This window comes from Salvia hispanica, chromosome 5 (genome assembly GCF_023119035.1).
Source record: "Salvia hispanica cultivar TCC Black 2014 chromosome 5, UniMelb_Shisp_WGS_1.0, whole genome shotgun sequence".
Classification (NCBI taxonomy): domain Eukaryota; kingdom Viridiplantae; phylum Streptophyta; class Magnoliopsida; order Lamiales; family Lamiaceae; genus Salvia; species Salvia hispanica.
The window spans coordinates 36,703,795-36,722,072 of NC_062969.1; the positions used below are offsets into that span (position 1 = coordinate 36,703,795).

Consider the following 18,278-nt stretch of genomic DNA (forward strand, 5'->3'; position numbering starts at 1 on the left):
TTTAAATAAAATCAAATACTATAAGAATTATACTGTCCTTAATTTTATATCTATATTTTAGTGATGGTACAACAATAGTACTCTTACTTTGGAATGGTGTGATATAGAAGGTAAGATCCTTCTATTATTAGCCCAACTTTTCCAAGTGGAAAATGGAAATTAAACCTCGAGTTCCCTAATGTCACTGGCAGTATGTTGAATTAGTAGCACCAACCTGGATATTGATGTTATTTGATTTTGATCTAATAGAAAACACTGTCTCGTTTAAAAATTAACACTCCTTCCTATGGAAATATAAAACCAAAATAGTGTTGATGGTGATTTCATTAGAAATTGAAGACCGTTTCCATCGACGATCGTCCATAATCAAAAAAATCAGGACCAAGGATGCGACAAGTCAACATTCGTGACTTGACCGAATTAAATATTGTATATTCGCCCACACAATGCACTACATCAACTTTCTCTCTCACACAATATTACATAAACTTGTCTATCTCTATATTGCTGAGAATGTTCCTTTTTCTAAGGCGTACATCAAGTACGAAGTGGTTTCACACAGAAAGTTCAAGGAAAAGAAAATGGTGATTGATTAATTTGCTACTACATATACACGTACGATCTGTGGAAAATAAAGTAGTAGTAATAGTTTCCGGTGGTGTATTATCCATGATGGAAGAGGAAAACGTGAGCAGCACAATCTCAAAGGAAGAGGAAGAGGATGAGGACGAGGACGTCCAGCTTCCGGGTTTCCGGTTTCACCCCACTGACGAAGAGCTCGTTGGGTTCTATCTGCGACGCAAGGTCGAAAAGCGGCCCATCCGCCTCGACCTCATCAAGCACGTAGACATCTACAAATTCGACCCATGGGATCTTCCGAGTATGTTACTTATAGTATTAATTTGATATGATAAATAGTTGTTTTGGTGATAATAAAATAACAGATATGATGATAATTAGCCACAGGGGAGAGAGAGTGGTACTTCTTCTGTAGAAGAGGGAAGAAATACAAGAACAGCATGAGGCCAAATAGGGTGACTCGGTCAGGGTTCTGGAAGGCCACAGGGATCGACCGCCCCATCTACTCCTCCGACCGCGACTGCATTGGTCTAAAGAAGTCCCTCGTCTACTACCGTGGCTCTGCCGGCAAGGGCACCAAGACCGACTGGATGATGCACGAGTTCCGCCTCCCCGCCACTACCCTACAGGAACCAGTAACCCCACTCATCTCTAATCTAACTATCTCTTGTTTGGTTGCACTTTTCTCATAAGCTTGGTAATGCCAAAATTAGATTAACCATCTCATCCTTACTGCCATGTTAAATTTAATTCTAGATAAATATTATTTTAACAATATAATATGTTACTACTTTTATCTGGTCTAACAAACTGACCGTCACCAACTCATATACTATGGTGGCGTTCGGTTGCCATGACTAATTATCATGAGACTATCCATATCTGGGATTAAGTTGTAGGATTATTTTAGTTGGAGGGGGAGGCTATGACTAATTATCATGAGACTATCCGTCTAGGATTAAGTTGAGGGGGTCAATCTTATGAACCAAACATGATACATATTTAATCATGAGATTTAGTCTTGCCAACCGAACACCCCCTATGTTAATTTGGTATTTGTATATGCAGGAAGTGTGGACTCTATGCCGAATACTGAAGCGAAGCACCTCCAACAGGAAGTACGTGCCGGACTGGAAGGATATGGCGGCAGCGAAGAGAGTGACAACTGTAGCCGCGAGCGAGGATCAGCACGGGCGGAGCTACATCAGCTTCACAGCTCCGCTTGTGAAGAAGCAAGTATCAACTGAAACCAGTGTGGAGAATCTTCAGCAGCAATCTTATTCAAACTACAGTATGTACGGTGACATCGATGAGTTTTTGAAACACGCGGATTGGGAAGATCTTCGATCCATGGTCGATTCCGCTGCTGTTGCTGTTGCTCCTACTCCTACTAATCCTTACTGTTTTTGAGTTGATTATCATCTACTAGTATATAGTTAGATTGGAATGAACAAGAAGGAAGTGGCAGGGAGACACACCATGTATAGGGAGTAATAGTTAGTACATGCTTTTCAGTTATGTATCTCACTCTAGCATATCCTACAGATCAGGTTTTCATGTTTAACAATATTATGTGTTCTAATTTAATTAACTCACGGAATATAAAGAAAAATGGAATGAACAAATTCAAGGAATGCGAGCAACTTGTATTTAAAAGCACAATACTATATGCAATTTCTAAAACGCAGAAATTCACGTGATATGCTCATTTCTTTTCGTCTCTTATTTCTAATTTTCATTCTTTCTATGAAGTATTTATATATTACTAACAAATATTGTTGAATTTTTGAGTTCAATTATGAAAATTTTAACAGTGATCATTATTTCTAAATAAAATGGTGAGCTCAAATATATTTAAACGCATGACAGGGTCTTGTTTAGGTTTACATCTTCAATTAATAGTAACCGACAACTATGTCAATAATCTAAGTTATAGATGTCAATACGAAAACATTTGTATGTCAATTAAATGTAGTTGAGATAGGTACATATGTATGCCAACTACGTTTAGTTCACATACAAATGTCTTCATGTTGACATTCATATGTAAGTTATTGAAGTAGTTGTCAGTTATAAATTTAAGATAGTTATCAACAACTGATGATATCCCACGCATGATATTCTTATACTCCCTCCGTCCCCTATTAGGAGTCACTCTTTGACCGGGCACGAGTTTTAAGAAATGTAAAGAAAAGTTGGTTGAAAAAGTTAGTGGAATGTGGGACCCATTTTTTTATATTGGTTTTATAATAAAATGTGAGTGAATTGAGTTATTGGAATGTGAGACCTACTTACTATTTATGGTAAAATTAAAGTGTGACTCTTAATTGGGGACGGACCGAAATGGAAAAGTGTGACCCTTAATGGGAGACGGAGGGAGTAGTATTTTGTTTATCGTGTTTTTTAATAATTTTTCTTTTTATATATTTTATATTTATACAAATTACATTTCTAAAATAAGATGGTCAACTCAAAAATATTTATCCTTAACATTTTCATTTTTGTAGTTAATCATTAAATATAGAATGAACGGCATAAATAGTATTCGATCTTTCACTTTCGCACAAAAATGGTACTTGATAATTGTTTTATTCATTTTTGGTACATAATAATCAAATTTTATTATTATTAAATTATAATAAGTAGTTATTAATTGATTATGTAATATTAATATATTTATTTATTTTTATATTCATAGTTAAGTATGATTCATAATTTTAAATTATTTTAGGTTTTATTGCTTAGTTATTACTCCCTCCGTTCCATAGTAATAGAGGCATTTCATTTTGCGCACTCGTTTTGAAAAAATAATTATAAATGGTTAAAGTGGAGTAAAAGTAAAGCAAGAGAGAGAATATTATAGATAAGACTCTTCTCTATATTATTCTTTCTTTTATTTTACTTTTTCTCCACTTTAACTATTTATAATTATTTTTTCAAAACGAGTGTGCAAAATGAAATGCCTCTATTACTATGGAACAGAGGGAGTATTTTATAGTATTATTGTTATTATTACTAACATACTCGTATAAAAATTTAAATTATAGGAGTATTAAATAACTAAATATGTAAAGATTCTAAATATAGAACAAAGATAAATACTAGTAGTACATAAAAGTTGGAGAATTAGAATTCTGAATATAATAGTTAATGCCTTAATGGTATTGCGATAGAAGTTATACAGTAATACTTGATTTATTTTCATGACTTTGATTACTTTTATTATTTAATTATAAATAAAGGGATCAGCTTATTTCTCTATAGAATTTTAACAAATAAACATATATACATCTGAAATTCAACCTAAGGCCTTTAGCTTTGGGAAGTATTCCCCCAATCGGCCGCATGCATGTGATTGATTTTCGTTTGAGACAGGATTTAAGAAAATAATACTCCCTCCGTCCCGGCTAAGATGACACATTCCTTAGCCGACACGGAATTTTAGGAGTTATTGATTAAAATGTTTAATTTTAGAGAGAATGTGGATGTAAGTATTAAAATAGAGAGAGAGAAAGAAAGATGAATATTTTAATAGGAGTGAGAAAAAGTTGTTGGGTGTATTAATTGGAGAGAGAAAGCTTCCAGAATATGAAATGTGTCATCTTAGTTGAGACAAACTAAAAAGGAAAACGTGTCATCTTAAGCGGGATGGAGGGAGTAATTGTTAACACAACGTTGTGTTAAGTTGGAGATAATAAAATAGGAGAGGTGATAAAGTAAGAGAGATAAAAATAAGAGTAAAGTATGAAAAAGAGTAAAGTAAGAGCGATTATATATTTTCTTTTTAGCTAAAATGAAAATTAATCACTTATAATGAGACAACAACAAAAAAATCAATTACTTGTAATGAGATGGAGGAAGTACGTAAGGGCATCTGCAGCGCGGATCGTCGCCGTCTCGATCTCGTCTCTTCGAGACGAGACGGCGACGAGACAGCGTTGCAAACTCCATCTTGTCCCATAGCACCGCGCTAGCTCGTTGCGCGTCTTGCGCGAACGAACACCCCATCGAGACAGCGCGTTGGCGCTAGGCGTGACACCCACTCGCCGGCCGTCGAGTGGGCGTCGTATTTATGACGTCATAATTATTATTTTTAAAAAAATTTGATTTTTCGAAATTTAAAAAAAATGTTAAACGGTATATGAAAGTTCAACGGTCAATTTTTATTATTATTATTTATTTTTTCTTTTTTTATTCTGTAAATACTCCCTTTTCATTCCTTTTCATTCTCTACTCCACTTTCATTATCCGTTCTACACACAAACACTCATCTATTCTTCTCTCAAATCATCTCTCTTTCCTATCCAAGTTTTGAAAAAATGTCCGGTGACGGAAACTCTGGCGGCTCCGGCGGGTTCGACTTGAACACGTTTGGCGATTGGGGGGCATGTACAACGTTTTGGGTGTTACCGATTTCGGTTCATCGCCGGTCACCCAAGGCTCTGTTGGGGTTTTGGTGCCCCTTGCACAGCGGAAGACTTGTACAAAATAAATAAATCAGACAAGGATCTATTTGACCGATTATGCGATTAATCAATTCACATGTTAAACAGATAATTGCATGCTAGAACGCAAATAATTCATGCTCATAGAAAGTAAACCCTAAACATGAATATTACGGTTTAGAGTTACCGATTTGATTCTCCAAAGAATCGACGATTGCTCGCGTCTTCTCCACGTGATGATTTTCAATACTAGACCACGGATTTTCTCTTTGGTTCCCGAACTGTATCTCGATATTAGGGTGGGCTGATCTAATCAAAATACTAGGGCTCGAATAAAGAAGACAGAAAATTCCTCACGGAGAAGGAGCTGAAAAACTCACGGAGGAGAAAAATAATGGAAAAAAATCGTCCCTACTCTGTTTAGAACTGGACGAAATTTTTCATCAAAAATTAATTATTTTTTGTCTCCTTTATTCTCCTATTTATATTAAGTTCCTTTTGGGCCCAGACATGGATCTATGGAAGGTTTTGGATATGTGCTCACCTCAATTAGCTTTTTACTAATTAAATTGAACCCACAATTTAATACAAGTTTATATTGGAATATTACGAGCAGCCACTACAGAAGTAATATTGACCTCCCCATCTAAATCCGAAATTACAAGTAATCCGGGTTTCCGTTATATATATTATTTATTTCTCGCGCTTAAGATATAAATGTCTATTAATTAATTAATGTCTGCTATGGACTTAATTACTTAATATCTTATTAATTCCAAGAGTGGACTTAGCAAGAAACATTTATTTATTATTCATAGAGTAATAAAACTCCAACTAGCCAGTTTTTCGAATAATAAAACCTTGTTCAAGCTCCTCTTGAGGACATTATCAAACGAGACTCACTTCGCGCACGTTACAACATAATAGCAATCCTAGCACCGCTAGATATTAATCACCACTACCCAATATATCAGGATTATTGGGTTGCGAAAAACTCGCACCATTTGATAAGTCAAAGTAGCGCATAATCAATACCGTATGCTCAATGCTAACATGTGTAGATTAAGAAATAGTATTTTATCAAGACCTAGTCTTTCGGTAGATAGCATAAAGACACGTCTTGCTGTTAGATCCTTTCAGTGCTATACCACACCAATGTCATCTTATTGCAGTAATGCTTAGAAATATGAGGACTAACATTGCAACCTTTCACGATAGGTAGTCAAAGCCTATCTAAGTTGTGAAATTCTTCTTTTTCTTTTGCAAAGCGTTGCATAGATCTGAACGTGTTACATTAAAATGGACGTCGCCCACAACCGGTCTACTAAGCAAAAGACTTAGACTTTGTTTGCTTCTTATACATTTAAATGTTTATAAAACATCTTATAAATGCACAAGCAAACACAATGTAATAATAATAGTGATTCTATTCGTGCGAGACTGCTCGAATAATACTGAATCGGGTTAAAAGTGGATTATAGAGTTTTATGTATACAAGAAGGATTCTATTCGCGCGAAACTTGCTCGAAACATACTTTTCAGTATACCAAACCTAACAGGCTCAACAATGCCGGCGGCGTACCAAACACCACATTTTGATGTGGATGCATCCTATCGTCCCTCCCCTCCCAGAGGTATGGGCAAATGCTGGGATTATCCCAAATTCGGGAGAGTTTCCGGATAAACACACTGCGGGAAACCTTCCAATAGACGGTGGAGGCTCCGCCAGTCGCGGTGTCAATGCCGAGGAGGAAGAGGGCGACGAGGAGGAGGTGGAGGATCTAGGCCATCATCCATATGGTCGCAAGGAGACGTTGGCTCTATACGACGCTTGGGTCAGCGTCTCGTACGATCCCATCGTCGGGAATCAACAAACCCACTTGTGTTTTTGGAAAAAAGTCACTGAAGCTTACAACTCGACAAAGCCGAAGGTGTCCCACCGCCGCACCCGCAGTCATTAGGACCGATGCGACAAAGATGTCAAAATTTTTTGCGCGATATACAAGGAAGAAGCGGCGAATTACCAAAGTGGAGCCAGTGGAGCCGACATTCTGAGAGCGGCGTTGCGGGTCTTTAAAGACGACACCGGTAAAGATTTCAAACATGTCGATGCTTGGTCGCAAGTCCACCACCTTGAAAGGTGGGCTGGCGGTGTCCAGTCTTGCACAGGGTCGAACTCAAAACGCACGAAGCATGCGGCGGGTGGCCAATACTCGTCTAGTGAGGGCGGGTCGGGCAACACCTCACAAGAGGTTGAGGGCATGGCACGCCATCGGCCGCAAGGGACAAAGGCGGCGAAGGCGGCTAGAGACAAGGGGAGTGGGAGGGACCGAGGCGAATCAAGCCAGCGGGCTCGCGCTCGAACACCCTAATGTCCATGTACCTGCTCGCCACGATGGCTGACACTTCAAAAATGACGTCTCCCAAATATGAACTATGAAGCCCATCTGGACGGCATTGAGCATCTGACAAGTCAACTTGGTATTCGGCCTCGATCTAACATGGATGCACCGCCACCGACTTCGGGGATGATTCACCGGCGGAGTAGTTTTTATAATTTAATTTAGAGTATTTTAAATTATGTATTTTTTTATTTATTTTTTTTGGATTTTAATTATGTATTTTTTTTTAGTATTTTAAATTGTAGTTTTATTTTATTTAATGAAGTGTGTTTTTATTAATTGAATTTGTTGGAATTAAAAACAAAAAAAAAATTGAATAAATAGTTAAGGGATGAGATGATTAAGAGATGGATGGGCAGGTATTGTGTTTTAGTTAAGAGATGGGGTGAAAAGTACAGTGAAATCCATGAATAGTGAAGAGATGAGATGATTAAGAGATGGATAAGAGATAGGGATGTGGACAGTCTAATGTATCCAAAAACATTATCCCTGATTTTAAAATGTGGATGACACACAATTTTTCAAAATTTATAATAAAAGAGAGAGAGAAAAAGTGATTAAACTATTATCAATACAAAATGAGATTCATCTTATTAAAATGAAAAAAATTAATAAATATATTAATCATTTTTAGCATGATAAAACTAAAATGAAGTGCAAATATATTTTTTAGGAAGTGTGCAAGAGAGTTGTTCAATGCTTCCATATTTCCAGGGTTCAAAGAGTTCAACTTTATGCCTTATTTCGCTCCTATTTCCTCTCCCTTCACCAAATTTCTAACTTCTCTTTCTTCTTCTGACTCCGGAATCTCATCAATTCTTGGACACGATCGCCATACTGGTATGTCATTTTCTACAATCCGCCATTCCTCTCTAATTTATTTAGCATTTTGGCATGAGTTGTGTATAGCCTGACCTAAATCGGATTCATTCCTCTATTTTTAACGTGGATGCAATGTTGAAAATTTCGCACAACATAGTTTCCAATTTAATGTCGGTAGTTGATGTTGCTTTAATAATGGATAAATCTTATGTCATTCATGGTAGAATTCCAACAACATCGATCAGTAATTTCAGTTGTTTGATGGATGCATAAAAGAGGTCGGATTGAATCTTCAAGCATTGAACTTGATCATTGCTAATTGCTTGATAAATTAATATCATATATCGACCATTTTTCATTTAATGTGTTTAGAAATGTAAAGTTCTGATCATTTTGATTGATGAAACTATTTAGATGTTTAATGGCTCAAGTAAGAATCATTCGAGCAAGCGAATCACTCACCAGCTATTTCATGTTATAGTTTATCTATTTCATGTTACAGTATATAATACTTTCCTTTCTCGATTATAAACTCGTGATTTGTTTTCAATGAAAAAATTAGTCAAACTTTATGAGTTTCAGGATCATTAATCACCATGCGTGGACCTTCTTCATTCCTTATTTATAACCAAATATAATTGGAATAATTTTTTGTACAGATGGCCAAATGTTGCTGGATTATATGCTTTTTCGTGTTCTCATCACTTGTCAGAGTATATGAAGCCAGTCCTAATCCTGGTGATTCAGACCAATTATATAAGTAAAGCTCGGCCCTTGCTTTTTGGTTTCGTATTGAAGATAAATTAGTTGTTTGCATTAAGCAACTTTACCAAGTTAACTTACTATATTTTGTTCAAATCAACTGCTCATATAATTTTGCTATAGGTTGAACCTTAACTTCTACGTACTTTTAGGGCTTGCTTTTCACAATGTCAAAAGACTGGTTGTGTTGGGGCAAAATGCTTCTCGTGCTGCAACTCGGCTTCAGATGGTTCTCTCCTTGATGGCTCTTGGTACAAGATAAAGAATCTTTATTTTTGGTGGAACCAATGGGACTGCCAAGGTAACTGTCGTTACCATTGTATGCTTTACAGAGAAAAAGAAAGAATAGAACTTGGATTGGAGCCTGTTAAATATCATGGAAAATGGCCTTCTCGGTGCCAATATGGATTTCAGGTTGGCTGCCTTAAGAGTTGAGCCATGTTTTTTCTTCCATGTATCATTCTCTTCACTCATTTTATGTATGCACTGATAAGATGTCCTCAGTTTGCACAGGAACCAATCTCTATAGCCATTTCAGCTCTAAACCTTGTGATGCATTTTCATGGTTGGCATTCTTTCTCCAACCTTCTTTATTACAGCTTGCCTTTGAAACCGGATAAGACGCCATTTTATGATTACGCTAGCCTCTTTAAAGTCTACGGTCTCCTGGCTATGAATTCATGGTTTTGGAGCGCAATATACCACTTCCGGTATTAATTTTTCATTTGATCTTGTGATGTTATCCTTGATTTTTGTTTGCACTAAGCCTAGGGAAGTTAAAAATGTACATTAATCCAAAACATTATAACACTCTGTCGAGACAAATTACTTAAATGGAAAAATTTTGACACCTTTAAACCTTCAATGCAGAGACATGGCCTTGACAGAAAAGCTTGATTATTCATCTGCTGTTGCATTTCTTGGATACTCAATTATATTGGCAAACATTAGAAGCTTTGGTTTAAGAAGTGATGCTGCCAGAGTCATGGTTGCTGCTCCAATCTTTGCATTTGCCACCACACACATTTTGTTTCTTTGCAACTATAATATGGACTATGGTATCATCTTACATCTTTATCTTAAAATGATCTGTTATCTTTATAGGTATAGTATGTGTTCTTGAGAGGTATCTCTCTGTCACAACTCACAAGTCCTTCCTGAACATGCATATCACTGCCTACTTTGATACACCAGTTAAAAAAAAAAAAGCAAAGAATGGAAAAAGCAAACCTTTGAGATATGAGATATGTGCATTTAAGCTACCATGTCACTAGGCGCCTATGAACTCTTACTTCATGTGCTGCTTGAAAGTATGTAAAGATAGATAGATGTGTGTTCGTATTCATGATTTTTCAAATTTTTCTATCATCATACTAAACTGCTCAAAATGCTTATAGAAATATCTCATCGCATTTTCATGTTATTGAGACCTCATATGAACTAGTGTTTTGAAACTTCAGAGTAGTCGCACAGTGAGAACAGGAACAACATGTGATAATTGTTTTGGTCGTACCGACTGAAGTTGGATCTCACATGTTGTAATAAACTATAGGAGATGAAAATGGTATCACATGAAAGAATATTGGTCTATTTGAGTAATAAATAAGTGGTTATGCTAAACACTTATATGTAGGTTTAGTAGTTGTGACCCTTTAAAAAATTGTTGACAGAGTGGAATACAAAAGTGTGCATTGGCATGGGCATTGCCCAAGCGGTGAGTTGGGCAGTTTGGGGTGGGACGACGAATCTTCCTTGCAGATGGAAGTTGTGGATGGTGGTAGTGGGAGGTGCATTTGGTGTGGTGGTGAAGATGCTAGACTTTCCTCCTTATCAAGGAATAGTGCATGGTGAAACTGTTTGGCAAGCTTCCAATATCCCTCTCACATACATTTGGTGGAACTTCATCAAGTATGATGCTGAGTCCAGAACAGCCGACCTCTTGAAGAAGGTGCGATAGTGTCTGTCGCCCGTTTGGACTTTCATATAACACCTTGCTTCTTAGTTTCCTACAACCTTTTACTGTAGTAGTTCCCTCTGTTTCTCTATCAATAGCTTTGTTTATCACAATCTGTTTCTTTTATTGGTTTTGTACATGGAGTTGTGCTACATTTTTGGGAATTATATTGTATGTTATCTTTTCCGGATATCCAACAATATCCACTTTGGTCTCTCACTAATATGAATATTCATAGTTAAATTTCAAGTATTCCTTCCAACAACTATTTCCGTTTATTTGAAATTCGACAATCAAATTTATTTTGATAGACGGATAAAATTTAAAAATTGCGTCATACTAAAGTTAAGAAACTGGAAGAAAAGAGAAATAAATAATTTCTTCGTAAATGAGAAACCCGTGTTAGAAGCAGCCCAAGGAAAGCCCAAATCCAGATATCCCAAAACCGATCCTCGCAAATTACATATACTTTGGGGACGTAGTTGTAATTTTTCTAAATTATTAGGGTTCAAGGAATTGAACAGCCATTACTGCTCAGCTTCATCCCTCTTTTCTCTGTACCCTCAACAGCTCCAAGTGAGTATTTTTCTCTCTCATTCTTTTCTTCAATTAGTTTGGTGCGGTATTGGGGTCACCGGAAGATGAAACAATGACCGGAATAGCACCGATGCACAAAGAGTTGCTTGTAGATGAAGACGGGGAGGAAGGGAGAGCACTTTGCATTAAATCATAATAATGAGATTACAATTAAGGAAATTACAATTCTTATAGTGACTCAAGTGTACGATCTAACAAACTTCACCTCCTCTAACTACATTTCATTCCTAATGTGCGCCGTGTGTGTGATTTCATCCCCTATGATCCTGCGGTTGCATGCACCCATGCACCGCTTTATTTGGTCTCAATAATGAACGGAAGGGAGAAATCCGGTAGAGCCAGCACCGGAGGTGTTAACATGGCCTTTTTAAGGCAGCAGAAGGCCTTTTCGGCCTCATCATCCCAAAGGAAGGCGTCCTTCCGTAACAGGTCAGTCAAAGGCTTACAAATCACTGACTCGATTTATTTTAACACGAGAAATACCCGCAAGTGTACGGGGCTATCGTAGTAAAGGCAAGTCAAGAGTATCGTATCCACAGAGACTAATTAAGGGCTTAAGTACCTCAAATCAAGATCATTCGCTATTTAGACAACCGAAGATTGGGTTTTTGTATCTAAATCCTAGGAACAATGAATCAAAACAAAGTAAATAAAATGAAGATGAGTGAATTGAAGAGAAAGTGGAGAAAGAGTAGAGCTTTGGGATCCAACTACAATGTTATAGTCTTGATTAATCTCACTAAACCTCTAAATCAATCTTCGAGCTATGCCGACTGGGGTCTCAAGAGTTACTAAGCTATCACGAAGGTAAGATCATGCCTTCTCTCGAATGCACATGACTTGTAGGTTGCATGCTAGGCCCAAAGTCTCCTTATAGTGTAAGCACACAACTCCAAAAGGCTCCTAAGATTTATACCCTCACACAAAACCTCACTCCTCTCGGATGATATTGATTAAGGTGTTGTCCACTCCCAAATCACACATTTGTTAATCAACTCTCGTATATTTTAACAATGTAAAGATGCATTCAAACGGGTAGCTAATCCAATGAATGTAAAGGCGCGGGAATGACAAAATAACTACATGAGCCAAGTATAACATTAAAAGATCGATTCACCTATTTGTGTCTCTAGGATTATTAGGAAAGTCGCGATTCTAGAATAAGCCCTCTCTCGAGTGCACCTACCCTGTAGATTAGATTCTAACTATCAAAGTCTCCTTCCAATAGATTAGATTCTAACTCCTTAAGTTCCTAAGACTCAAGCCCTCACATAGGGTCCCCTCTCTCGAGTGTAGATAAACCTATGTGTTGTACTCGTTCCTTTTACCACATAAAACTAGCTATCTCTCGATTAATCTAGTTAAACGGACATAGTTCTAATGTTGGCCAAACAAAAGAACAATAAAAGCACAAGAACAAGCAAAATAACCACAAGAGCTAGGCGAAGGTTCAATTCAATTAAATCAAAACATATTCAAAGTAATCTTCACCCAAAGCTCCACAAATGTATCTAGCTACTCATGTTTACAAGAATCCCACAAAATAATCGGTAGAAAACATGGAAAACACAAGTAAATTGATACTAATTGCCCCGGAGATGAATTGGGGGTTGAGAATCCTTCGTCTTGATGGTTGAACTCTTCTCAATCGCCCTCCTCTTGCTCTTGGACGAAAATTCGTGTATATGGATGTTTGGAGGCGGAAGAATGGCGTAGGAGGCGGATGGGACTCTCTCCCGTGAACTCTAGGCGTTGCACATATATATAAAGCAAAACATCCGCCCGGGCGCCGTGCCCGGGCGTTTTCTTCTCAAAACCGGGCGTTTAGTCTGTCCCCGGGCGTTTTCTTCTCAAACCGGGCGTTTTCTTCCCAAACCGGGCGTTTTCACTGGACTGGGCAGTGTTCGTCTAATGGCCATAACTTCTTCTACGGGACTCCGATTGAGGCGTGCAAGATACCCACGTGAAGCTCTTTCGAAGACGAAGAGAATGGTATGAATTAGAGGCTGATTGGACTTCGAAATCTCCAGAAAAACTGCCTCGAACTAAGGCTATTGCACATCCACTTGTTTTGCACATTTTTCTACACATTCTTCACAAAATGGTCAAATACCAAAATAATAGAGAAGTAATCATAATCATATCCGATAATAGACGAAATGTGATCAAAACCATGCAAGATTACTCTCTAAAACCAAGCAAAATCCAAGTATGTCAATCACCCCTTAGTTACGGATGAACCGTCTATAGTACCCCGTAAGGCCCAAGAACCCCCTCAATTTCGATACATCTGACGGAGAAGGCCATTCCTGCATAGCTCGCAGCTTTGCTGGATCCGTCGCCACACCTTCCACAGATATAATGTGACCCAAATATTCAATACGACTCTTAGCAAATTCACACTTAGAACGCTTAGCGAACAGAGAATGTTCTCGCAGCAACTCAAATACTTGTTTCAAATGAGAAAGATGAGATGCAATGTCACGGCTATACACAAGTATATCGTCAAAGAAAACCAATACAAACTGCCGTAGGAAGGGTCTAAAAATATCATTCATAAGGCCTTGAAAAGTGGCCGGGGCGTTGGTGAGGCCAAAAGGCATCACGGCAAACTCATAATGGCCGTCATGAGTTTTAAAAGCCGTCTTGGGAATATCCTCCGGCTTCATTCTGATTTGATGATAACCCGCACGAAGGTCAATCTTAGAAAAAACAGAGGCACCGTGGAGCTCCTCAAGGAGTTCCTCAATTAAGGGAATCGGATACTTGTCCTTCACCGTGAGCTTATTAAGGCGCCTATAGTCGACACACATACGCCATGTGCCGTCCTTTTTCTTGACAAGCACGACAGGGGAAGAAAAGGGGCTTGAACTCGGCCTAATGAAACCCTGTTGCAACAACTCCTTAACTTGTTTCTCAATGATATTCTTTTGCAAAGCTGTGTGACGGTAAGGGCGAGAGTTAACCGGGGCTGCTCCAGGAGTAAGAATGATCTGATGATTATGAGAACGGAGCGGTGGAAGACAAGTAGGCTCCTCAAACACCACGTTCTGGTCCTCCAAAAAAGAGTGAATGAAGGAAGGAACCTTCTGCTCCTCTTGAACAGAGCTCTCCAAAGCAAGCAGCTCTGACTGACCCTCCTCATTAAGCTGAATGCAGCAAAGTTGGATACCCTCTCCATGAGCTAGCAACTTATTCATTTCCTTATCCGAAACAGTGGAGACCCGGGGGAAATGTTGGCCACCCCTCAAAACATACCGTTTGCCATTCAACTTGAAATCCATGGTGAGGTGTTTGAAATCCCAATTAATCACCCCAAGAGTTTCCAACCATTGAACACCCAAAACCATATCACAATTGCCTAAGGGAAGGAGTAACACCTCAGTAGTAAGGGAAGTTCCCCTTAGAGACCACTTTAGATCCTTGCACATCGAAGCACATTCAAGCCGATTTCCATCGGCCACATCAACAAAAACCGACTTAATAGGAGTAAGACGAAGACCAAGCTTCTTAGCCAAATTCAAATCCAAGAAATTATGAGTACTTCCGGAATCAATAAGGATGTGAATAGTACGCTTACCAACACGTCCAGCGATACGCATTGTTTGAAAGCCACGAGAAGTTGATCCACTAATCGCATTAATAGAAATGAGAGGGCTATCCTCCTCCTCTGTTTCATCGCACCCCTTTGCCTCCTCCGCAGGTGGTTCCTCCTCACGGAAACCATCGTCCACCTCCATTACATACAGATACTTCCGAGCACATCTGTGGGTCCTATCGAACTTCTCATCACACCCAAAACAAATGTTCCTAGCCCTCCGATCAGCCACCTCCTCCGGAGTCAGCACCCGTTTACTCTTAAAAACAGGTGTAGTAGGGGTGGGCAGCAAGGAAGGTGAGCTGCGAGAATCACTGCCCGATCCTTGAGAATTGAATCGCTTAGGGCCCGAAGGGAAGCCCTCCTTAACTGGAGCAGATAGATCCTGAAGGCGCGCTAATGCATACGCGTGAACAAGCGTATGTGGCATGAAGAGGCGAACCGTCTTCTGGACGTAGGGTCGGAGGCCGTTGACAAAGTGACTGATAGCGTAGGCTTCGGAGATTGAAACACGACCCAGCAGCAATTCGAAGCGATCGTGGTACTCAGTGAATGAACCCGTTTGCTTCAGAGCAAGGAGCTCGGACATCGGATCGCCCAAAAGGTGATCGCCGAAACGTCCCTCTAAGGCTTGAAGAAACAGAGGCCATGGGGTAGCCGTGGGCACCTCTTGATACTTCGCCCAATTGTGAAACCATTGCAGAGCACGGCCCTCCAAGTTGATAATTGCCAGCCTGACCTTCGCATCCTCCGGCGTAAGATCCACCGCGAAGAAATGGTCACAACGTAAGATCCACCCAGTCAGATCCTCGCCGGAAAAGATCGGGAAACCCACTTTCGACTGCCTTGTTGCAAAATACTGTTGGGGCCTCGCCTGAAAACCACCTCCGCCCCCCTGATGCGCCACACCACCACCACCCGTGGCCATGAAACGGGCCATGATCTCATTCTGCTGAACCTGAAGAGCCAGGAACTCCTCCCTCAGCTCCCGCAGCGTCAGATCGCGCGCGGAGTCCGATAGATCGCGGGCTTTGTCAAGCTCCTCACGCCGACGATCGGCGTCGGAAAGCTTGGTAGTCAGATCTGTCAGAGCAGCAGTCAGCATCTCCTCGAGACGGCGGTTGTCGCCGGAGCGTGTTTCCACCATAGGATCGATGAAGCTGATACCACTTGGTGCGGTATTGGGGTCACCGGAAGATGAAACAATGACCGGAATAGCACCGATGCACAAAGAGTTGCTTGTAGATGAAGACGGGGAGGAAGGGAGAGCACTTTGCATTAAATCATAATAATGAGATTACAATTAAGGAAATTACAATTCTTATAGTGACTCAAGTGTACGATCTAACAAACTTCACCTCCTCTAACTACATTTCATTCCTAATGTGCGCCGTGTGTGTGATTTCATCCCCTATGATCCTGCGGTTGCATGCACCCATGCACCGCTTTATTTATCTCGTCACCTTTCGCGCTTATTTCTCGTATCATAGTTCCTCCATTCATCATGAATTAACTTTAAATTCTACATTCATGCTGCAATTTTATCGTCTAGGATTTTATTTTGATCTCTGTGCAAGGCTGAAATGGCAACCGAACAAGCTAAGCCAGCTACTGACGAAGTAAAGATGGATCTGTTTGAAGATGGTGATGAATTTGAGGAGTTTGAAATCGGTCAAGGATGGTGATTCTTTTTTAGGGTTTATTTAACTGCTTAAGTTTGATTTCTCCTTTTGCTAGATGTTCTGTTGATTAACTTCGTTAGCACGAAAAGAATTTTATGCCTCCTTTTTTTCTGAGTATAATCTGTTGCATCTTATTGTTGCCTGAGATTATAATCATGAGAACGCTACTGAAGTTAGTCAATTTTATTCGCTCTTGATTTCTGAGTATAATCTGTTGCATCTTATTAATTCCCTGGGTGAATTCAAAATATATATTTATGATATCTAGATCTGCCAGGGTGATTTTGCAGTATTTTTTGCTTCTCTATGAGTAAATTTTAGCATCACCGCTGGGCTCTGGTAAATTGTAATGAGACAGGTCCATAAACCATGAAGCAGCGTTTGAAATCCCCAATGCATACAGCTACCAATTTGATTCTAGCTAACCACTCATATGATCAATGACATTTCTTTATATTGGAGATTTATGTGCAAAAATTAAGTTTGGCACATCTCGAGTTGATCTTCAACTAAATGCTATTTATGTGAAAAGGCTAGAATCATTATTTAGGCCTTTCAGTATATAATTGTTTGTGAACAACGAACTTGTAGCCCGTTCTTGGGTTCATGGTTTGTAATCACATTGTCATTGACTTAACATACTAGACATGAAATCCTAGGTCTTCAAGTTCTAATATTCATATTGAACCCTTTCTTAGGTGGAGAAAAGTTTCCCTTCTGCTAGGGCAGGGACATTGGGAACCAATCAACAACTAATAAGATACTTTGATACTATGCTTGTCTGATATATAGTCTCTTGATTTATGTTGATTACATAATAGTAGTAAAATGATAATGTACTCCAATTTACCTGGCCTCTTAAGCTGGATTTTCTTACTCAAACAATAACTTCTTAGATAGCAGAAAATTTGAAATCTGGTTTCCAACATCCTTCTCTGAACTTCTGAGTAACTTATGCTTCATTACCAACCATTTTCATTATATTTTGTACAAATTTATTTTTATTTCCTTCTTATTCTATCTGTATTTCTCTGTTCCTTGTTCCACTGTTCTTTCTTAGTTTATTATCAGCATATCTGTATTTTTACGTGCTACTTTCTCTGATTCTTCTCAGAGTGGGGGGGACAAAGAGGAAGGTAAAGAAGTAGATCAGCAATGGGAAGATGACTGGGATGATGATGATGTCACTGATGATTTCTCCTTGCAGCTGAGGAGGGAATTGGACAGCAATGCCGAGAAGAAAGAGGGCAAAACTTGAGTTGTCTGTTGTATGTTTTGGATATATAACTCTGATTTCAAACTCTAGTATAATGACTTGCCGTCTTCTTGCTTCTGAATATCCCTAATTGGGCAAAATCACCTTCATCTTTATAGTTTGAACGATGAAAATACACCCGTTGTCAGTGATTTGGTTATATTGTGGGATTCAGTTCTGAT

At 39.0% G+C, this 18,278-nt stretch overlaps 3 protein-coding genes across 4 annotated transcripts; all 3 read left to right on the forward strand.

The window, feature by feature from the left end:
* Nucleotides 1-479: 479 nt before the first annotated feature.
* On the forward strand, nt 480-2,213 carry LOC125190787 (transcription factor JUNGBRUNNEN 1-like). 2 transcript variants are annotated; one of them, XM_048088189.1, is made up of 3 exons: nt 480-880; nt 967-1,214; nt 1,648-2,213. In XM_048088189.1, exons 1-3 carry the CDS (start codon nt 670-672, stop codon nt 1,987-1,989), a joined length of 801 nt encoding a protein of 266 aa, XP_047944146.1. In that variant the 5' UTR covers nt 480-669; the 3' UTR covers nt 1,990-2,213. The 2 variants fall into 2 exon arrangements, with proteins under 2 accessions (XP_047944146.1, XP_047944145.1); XM_048088188.1 differs by having other exon boundaries at nt 481-880; nt 961-1,214.
* A 6,037-nt stretch (nt 2,214-8,250) lies between these two features.
* LOC125186337 (post-GPI attachment to proteins factor 3) lies at nt 8,251-11,169 on the forward strand. Its single transcript, XM_048082687.1, has 6 exons — nt 8,251-8,266; nt 8,908-9,008; nt 9,163-9,424; nt 9,524-9,720; nt 9,881-10,068; nt 10,681-11,169. Exons 2-6 carry the CDS (start codon nt 8,908-8,910, stop codon nt 10,965-10,967), a joined length of 1,035 nt encoding a protein of 344 aa, XP_047938644.1. The 5' UTR covers nt 8,251-8,266; the 3' UTR covers nt 10,968-11,169.
* A 310-nt stretch (nt 11,170-11,479) lies between these two features.
* On the forward strand, nt 11,480-18,231 carry LOC125189953 (protein DELETION OF SUV3 SUPPRESSOR 1(I)-like). The gene is made up of 5 exons (XM_048087166.1): nt 11,480-11,540; nt 16,712-16,840; nt 16,922-16,938; nt 16,988-17,013; nt 17,956-18,231. Exons 2-5 carry the CDS (start codon nt 16,743-16,745, stop codon nt 18,097-18,099), a joined length of 285 nt encoding a protein of 94 aa, XP_047943123.1. The 5' UTR covers nt 11,480-11,540; nt 16,712-16,742; the 3' UTR covers nt 18,100-18,231.
* The last annotated feature ends 47 nt before the right edge of the window (nt 18,232-18,278 follow it).

What these genes read in the sequence shown, in the direction of transcription:
- LOC125186337 (XM_048082687.1), top strand. Translation starts at nt 8,908, where the DNA reads ATGGCCAAATGTTGCTGGATTATATGCTTTTTCGTGTTCTCATCACTT. An exon ending in GATTCAGACCAATTATATAA is followed by an intron (nt 9,009 to 9,162) that starts GTAAAGCTCGGC and finishes ACGTACTTTTAG; the next exon opens with GGCTTGCTTTTCACAATGTC. An exon ending in GGTGCCAATATGGATTTCAG is followed by an intron (nt 9,425 to 9,523) that starts GTTGGCTGCCTT and finishes CAGTTTGCACAG; the next exon opens with GAACCAATCTCTATAGCCAT.
- LOC125189953 (XM_048087166.1), top strand. Translation starts at nt 16,743, where the DNA reads ATGGCAACCGAACAAGCTAAGCCAGCTACTGACGAAGTAAAGATGGAT. An exon ending in ATCATGAGAACGCTACTGAA is followed by an intron (nt 17,014 to 17,955) that starts GTTAGTCAATTT and finishes GATTCTTCTCAG; the next exon opens with AGTGGGGGGGACAAAGAGGA.
- LOC125190787 (XM_048088188.1), top strand. Translation starts at nt 670, where the DNA reads ATGATGGAAGAGGAAAACGTGAGCAGCACAATCTCAAAGGAAGAGGAA. An exon ending in CGACCCATGGGATCTTCCGA is followed by an intron (nt 881 to 960) that starts GTATGTTACTTA and finishes GATGATAATTAG; the next exon opens with CCACAGGGGAGAGAGAGTGG. An exon ending in CCACTACCCTACAGGAACCA is followed by an intron (nt 1,215 to 1,647) that starts GTAACCCCACTC and finishes TTGTATATGCAG; the next exon opens with GAAGTGTGGACTCTATGCCG.